The following is a 7201-nucleotide window of genomic DNA, read 5'->3' as shown; positions in this document are numbered from 1 at the left end:
GTGACCTTGACAACGCTATTCAAGGTCATACTGATATTGCTATGTAATGCGTTACTTGAGACCCTACAACTTTGATCTGAAATATTTTTTTATAAAAATTATATTTCTCGGTATATTTCGGGGTCCTGATATTTTTTCCTCACCCTGTATGTCATGTAAACTCTAGAATAACTATATATATTTCACAATATTTCATTTCATATTGCAATAAGATAAAGAAGATACGTTCAATTGCGCGTATGAAGAATAACTGTGCAGTGTCTTGTGTCGATAACACGTTGCGATGTTGTATTACATATATTTCTCGTTACATCATAATACATCTACCTCATTCACGCGATGTCTGTACAGCGTTCCCTCTCTTCCTCCCCATCTTTAACTTCATGTTCTGTTGAACGTCGTTAAAAAATTCATGTTCCTTACACTGTAATTTTATCAACTGCACTCTCTATTCGGGTGATAAACACGAATATATTACTAACAATATATTACTAACAAAATCTACTTTGTAACAATTCCTTCATTCATGCATTATCCTCCTGCAGTTTTGTCAGAAATATTCGATCGTACTTACGTACTCAGCTGAACATGACTAAGTTGTTCGATACACGCTACTATTACCTAACGAAATTATTTTGCTCGATGGTTGGTCTGTGGCCGTATCAGGCACAAAATAAAAGAATATTCATCCAAACGTTCAATATTCTTATTTTACTTTCATACGTTCCACCTCAGGTAAATATAGTACTTATTTCTATTTGGTCATAGAGGAGTAGTTCTTTATAAGTACGGAAGACAGGATTGATTGAACGCAGAACATTGTAAAATAATACAAAATTTGCAAAACGATTAGTTACTATTGGAGAAATGGATGAATGTTTATCAATAAATATAATATTGTAACAGCTAATTAAAATAAGATATGATGATTGATTAATTAATTAAAATGAGCTCATTCTGGTGTAAATGGTTTGAAATTATGCTATTAAGTAAAAAAAATCATAGGAGTGATACATTTTCTTTCGCCTGTTTGATTCAGTTGAATAGATTGCACCAAGTTTGGAGAAACGACATAGATGCCGTATGCATGTGTATGCCGCCAGTCTTCACTATATTTTTGTGTTCGTCTAAAATTATGACTCTCACGTTATGTAGATCAAAGGTAATTGCATTGTTAACATTTTATACACGCCATATAGTAGATATATAGGGTGAGTAAAAAGTACTGGGACGATGAAATGTCTCGAAAACTAAGCATTTTAGAGAAAAATGTTCCAAAAAAAAGTTGTAGGGTTTCAAAAGATCTATTTACCGGCGCTATGAGTTTCACTTTGAGTGGCGTCGCCAAGATCAGAGCAAGGTTACCTGGAATTTTTCAAATAGAAACCCTCATTTTTCATTGCATATTCTTCTAGCTTATCTCGAGAGCTTTCCAAAACACTATAAAAAATATTTTTTCATTGAGTACTTTTCGAGTTATGGAGCTCGAAGATTACATTACCGGCATTAGTACTACCCAAGGTGTACCAGATGGAGGTTGCACGGTCGGATTTATACCTCTTTGTGCGTGTGCGTGTGCGTGTGCGTGTGCATGAGCGTGTGCGTGTGCGTGTGCGTGAGCGTGAGCGTGAGCGTGAGCGTGTGCGTGTGCGTGTGCGTGTGCGTGTGTGTGTGCGTGCGTGTGTGTGTATGTGTGTGTGTGTGTGTGTGTGTGTGTGTGTGGGTGTGGGTGCGTGCGTGTGGGTGTGTCACAGCAGAGATAAGGACCCACGGTTCGTCACTCCCGTAGTATTTTTTGACTCCAAACCCTCTCTGCTGTGTGTGTCTGTGTATGTGTGTGTGTGTATGTATGTGTGTGTGTATGCGCGCGAGTGTTTGCGTTCGTGCGAGCGTGCGTACGTGCACGCGCAAGTATTTGGCGATAATTATAGCAAATGTTCGAATTGCCTTCCGTTCATCGCTTGACAGTGTACTAGCCTTAATAAGAAAGAATCTCTGACATTTCTTAACATGTCGACGGTTATGAAATTCATTTCATAAGTTATTCTTTGTTTTAATTCGTTGACGTTTGCGGGTTTAGTTTTATAAACTCGTTCTTTCAAGAATCCCCATAAGAAGAAATCAAGTGGTGTCAGATCGGGAGACCTTGGTGGCCATTCAATTGTTCCTCGTCTCCCAATCCATCTGCTTGGGAAGATTTCATCCAACAACCTTCGTACCCTTAATCCAAAATGTGCTGGTGCACCATCTTGCTGAAACCACACGCGATCAAAATTGATAAGAAAGATTTTGAATTGCAGGAATAATTAGCTCAACTAGCATAGCTTCATATCTTTCGGAATTGAGATTTTCATCGAAGAAAAATGGGCCTATTAAATAATCTCCAATTATCCCTGCCCAAACTTTTTTGCGATATTGAGATTTATTGTCTCTCATCCAATATGGATTTTCGGAACTCCAATATTGTAAATTCTGATGATTAACATTTCCATAAAGTTCAAAAGCAACTTCATCGGTAAAAACAATGTTATTGACAAACACATTTCCGCGAGCCTGAATAACTTCACAAAATTCCATTCTCCGATGAAAAGTAAGTACCGCATAAGTAACTCCTGTACATACAGCATTTTATAAGGATGAAATGTGTGCTTTTTTAGAATGTTACACACCGATTTCTGGCAGACTTCATTTTCTGTAGCAACTTTTTGAGTGGATGTACTATTTTAATAAAGCTTTGCAGAATATCTGTACTTTTTTCATCACTGGAAACAGATTTTAATCGTCCACTGCGCGGCTTATCTTTCACGCTACCTGTTTGGATAAAACGCTGGAATATTCTTTCAACTGTGGATTTTGAAATTAGATTTCGTGTGTTGAAGGTTGCATTAAAGAGATCGCATGTCTCTTGATATGATCTCTGTTTATCTCCATACCTTTTCATCATCAACAGATAGATCAACAGATAGATGCGTTCCCTTTCCGACAACGTAGCCATTATTTGTTTTATTCTTAAGAAACTTCTACAAAAGCACGACGAAGCCTGTAAGTATGGATCTCAGCTGCCTACCGCCAGAGATGCTTGCTTGCGTACGAGATAGTACGCTAACAGCGTATTGCCGTCAAGCGCCGCTTCAGCGTTACGCTGAAGCGGCGCTTGCGAGCGTATCCCCACCAACAGCGCTACGTTGAAGCCGCGCTTGCGAGCGTATCCCCACCAACAGCACACGCACACGCTCACCCACACGCACACGCACACGCACACGCACACGCACAAAGAGGTATAAATCCGACCGTGCAACCTCCATCTGGTACACCTTGGGTAGTACTGATGCCGGTAATGTAATCTTCGAGCTCCATAACTCGAAAAGTACTCAATGAAAAAATATTTTTTATAGTGTTTTGGAAAGCTCTCGATATAAGCTAGAAGAATATGCAATGAAAAATGAGGGTTTCTATTTGAAAAGTTCTAGGTGACCTTGCTCTGACCTTGGCGACGTCACTTAAGGTAAAACTCATAGCGCCGGAAAATAGATCTTTTGAAACCCTACAACTCCTATTTGGAACATTTTTCTCTAAAATGCTTAGTTTTCGAGACATTTCACCGTCTCAGTACTTTTTACTCACCCTATATAAGGCTGAATCTAATTCACTTAATTCAGTAAAATGTCATATCACAGACGACGAGTTTATGTTACGGAGGGGTGAGGGGTATGTGATGTTTAGACGAGGAGGTCACATCATAGGAGGAATTACTCCCTATCTCCGGGGGATAATTACCGTTAGCAGGAAGTAGTATTGGGGTAGGTATGGCCAGTCGAAATATTCCCTCTCCACTCAACCTTCCGGTGCCACTAGACCACGTCCACCGGCGCCGGAAAGTCGAGTGGAGGGGGAATGTTTCGAGTGGCCATACCTACTGCCAAGGTTGAAAATGGCGGAAATTTCAATCACCGAAATAAAAATTAGCGTAATCTAAATATTAAATTTTTATTATTCATATTAGGCGTTGTTAGTGATTCTAGCTCTTAGTCAGCTGGTTAATTTGCATATTACTTTTTGAAAAATCTCCTTGGCACTCTGCGAGGCTCGAACCCGGCACTTCAACTCTCGAGTCAAACGTCTTAGCAGCACTACTCTACTACTGCTACTCTTTGGTAGAGACTGAGATTTCAGGACGTACCCGTAGAACGGAGAGAGTGCGCGCGCGCGTGTGTGTGTGTGTGTGTATGTGCGGTTAGTGTGAAGTCTCTGGAAAAATCTTGCTGACCCTGACCGGATTCGAACCCGGGTCCGCTGGCTCTCGAGAGTCAAGCGCCTTATGCCCTGCGCTACTGCTATACCCTGATGGAAACTAGGTATATTGTATACATACGAAGATTATCGACGTCATACGTGAAAAATTTGGCCAATTCTAGAACCTACGGGACTCGAGACCCCACTATAAGACCCCGGATCTCGACTCTCGTGAGCGTGTGCGAGCATGTTCGAGCAGGTAGGGATCATTTCGAAGACAAAAACTACCTGGCGATTGTTGGAAGACGATACCTCTGGTCTATGTCTACGCCGAATATTTTTATCTGTACGGGTCTCTCGCTTTCGAACTCGAAAAGTTTACAATGTGATTTGTTACCTCGAGCTGGTAATCACAGGGAAGAGAGAAGAGGTGAAGAGAAAGGAATGCACAATATTTTTCATAGAATTAATTCACATTTTATTCTTATACATTTCTCTTAATACAGGATTGAACCTGGTACACAGGGATATGATGATCTAGCGATTTACGCTTACATTGACAAAAGATTTTCTTATACATTCGTACGATCAACTGATCGTTTCGTTCGCAATCATTGGTGAACAAACTGTTAAACTGCCCGAGGTTATAATCCCGACACATAAAGTAAAGAAAAACACAGCAATAATGACCACAAGTCATCGATAAGAGTCCCTGTAGCTAAAAGATATTCCATTGATAAGTAACGGAATTTCTTCTAAGATGCAGGAGAAATCGTGAGTCCCAGGGTAGCATCCCGTAGCTGTCGAAGTATGTGGCCGCTCCATTCCGATCGACGTAGAGTAAGACTCAGTGCTGTCCCGGACGATCATGATTGTTCGTATTAGCTACTGCCGTCGACCTCGTCCACACCCTCGGTAGTTTGTCGGCTGGATAGACGCCTGTGTGTCTAGCATTGAGATGTTGCGCATTGAGAACGCATGTTGAATATCGAGCGAATTTATTTTACAATATATAATTTCGTTTACCTCTGGTAACGCGATTGTTATAGTCTTCGACGGCTCGACGGAATGTTCCAACTCAGTATTTCTCGTTTTTCTCTTCTTCAACCGGTGACTATTCGCTTGCTGATTTGTCGGAATAACTATTTTCTCTGTCTTCCTCGTCAATTTTGGAGGACAAGCACTGGGTCATATAGATGTTGCCGCGTTTCCTGATGTTGATTTAACTTTGTTCGATGAACCAGTGTTTCAATTTGTATGCATCGCGTAATGCACAATGATAACGTCTGTGTTTACTAAATGTGTGGAGTGAGCAACCTTCTATTCGTTCACTGGGTGAAAGATCACTGGCCGTCGGCGAGATATTCTCCAGATTATACATGTTTCGCGCTAACAAATTTTGCAAGTAGCTCGCTTTTTCCTTGCATTTTGTCATGGAGTCACAAATATGACTCGTAATTTCGCAAGCGGGGATAAAAATATTTTGGATTAACCTCCCCATCGTACCACTCGATTCCATGATAATTCAGCGAAAGCCAGTTATTTATCTGTCTTGATTTTTCGTTCAATTCCGCAAATGAATACTCTGGAGATCCAATGTCCGACAAATGCCTCATTAATACCGACAATAGCCACCTCCTTAAGCACATAGGTATCGTTGCTATCGCGGAAACACTGCACTTCGATGATCACATTCATGTTCTCGCTGTATTCTCAATTCTGCTTGCCGAAACTATACTCTTTACACCTCGAAGCCGACTGAGTTCTTTTCTCGGTAAATATGCAGTATAACGCCCTCACCTTAGATTTTTTTGAAATTTTGAAAATTTGTGTATTTTAATGCGTAGAATTGATTTCTGAAAACGAAAATTGTCGCTCATGTACCGTTTCTTTTTTTTAATTAAAAGTTTTATGATGTCGGTAAGTAAAAAAGTGATAAAATTGGTAAACTTTATTGATAAAGCTGACTCGAATACGTCTAACTTCAGTTATATTCCTAAATAAATTTACTTTCATCTGTAATCGTAACTTCAAAACCTAAAAATGGGATATTCAGTAGAACAAATTAATAATAATAATCCTTGGTTTGGAGTTCAAGATATAGTCGGTGATGCAAAATTATGGCTTAAATTTATCAGAAAAATATTCTGGGATAGAAATTTAACTGATCATAATCGGATAATTTTAGTAAACTTCACATATATAAATACGATAATTATACAGAATACCCCCCTCACCTCTGATATCGATGAAAAAATATTTAGTCGACGCGCTTTTGCAAGAGAAACAACTTATCTATTTGAAAAAATCGTCGCTCTGCCTTGTGGAGCGAAATATAAATTGTTAAAGTTGATGACAATTTACATTAGGAAATCTGTCACGGAGGCGACAGATAAGCAAAATTCCGGATGGGTTTGCAACTTTCCACGCGTAACGAGGACGAGGTGGGTGCGGGAAGGGGGCTGAAGGCCCTCCCTCGCACCCTCCGTGTGTGTGTGTGTGTGTGTGTGTGTGTGTGTGTGGGTGTGTGTACATATGTTTGAGACATTTTTATTTATTAAATGAATTTGTAGCTCATGTATTAGTGGTTATTAAAAAAAAATAACCACTAATACATGAGCTACAAATTTATATGTTTAATAAATGAAAATGTTTCAACATATGTATACACACACACACGGGGGGGTGCGAGGGGGGCCTTTGGCCTTCCTTCCCGCACCCATCCCGTCCTCGTTACGCGTGGAAAGTTGCAAACCTATCCGGAATCTTGCTTCGCATTAAAAAATATTTTGTCAGATTATTTAGGTTATAACATACAACTGTGTTAACAACTCAATATAATTGAAGTTTGACGATATAATATAATTGAAGTTAGACGTATTCGAGCTACCTTTATCAATAAAGTTTACCAATTTTATCACTTTCTTACTTACCGACATCATAAAACTTTTAATTAAGAAAAAAAAAC

General features: G+C 39.6%; 1 protein-coding gene across 1 annotated transcript; it reads left to right on the top strand.

Annotated features, from left to right (window-relative positions):
• The first annotated feature begins 557 nt into the window (after window positions 1-557).
• Window positions 558-2278, top strand: LOC112589712 (uncharacterized). The gene is made up of 3 exons (XM_025304093.1): window positions 558-735; window positions 1040-1162; window positions 2081-2278. The coding sequence occupies exons 1-3, from the start codon at window positions 589-591 to the stop codon at window positions 2276-2278; spliced, it is 468 nt and encodes a 155-aa protein (XP_025159878.1). The 5' UTR covers window positions 558-588.
• The last annotated feature ends 4923 nt before the right edge of the window (window positions 2279-7201 follow it).

This window comes from Harpegnathos saltator, unplaced genomic scaffold (assembly GCF_003227715.2).
Source record: "Harpegnathos saltator strain DR-91 unplaced genomic scaffold, Hsal_v8.6 scaffold59, whole genome shotgun sequence".
Classification (NCBI taxonomy): domain Eukaryota; kingdom Metazoa; phylum Arthropoda; class Insecta; order Hymenoptera; family Formicidae; genus Harpegnathos; species Harpegnathos saltator.
Note: the sequence above shows the minus strand (reverse complement) of the source record. Positions and strands in the feature narration are given on the sequence as shown.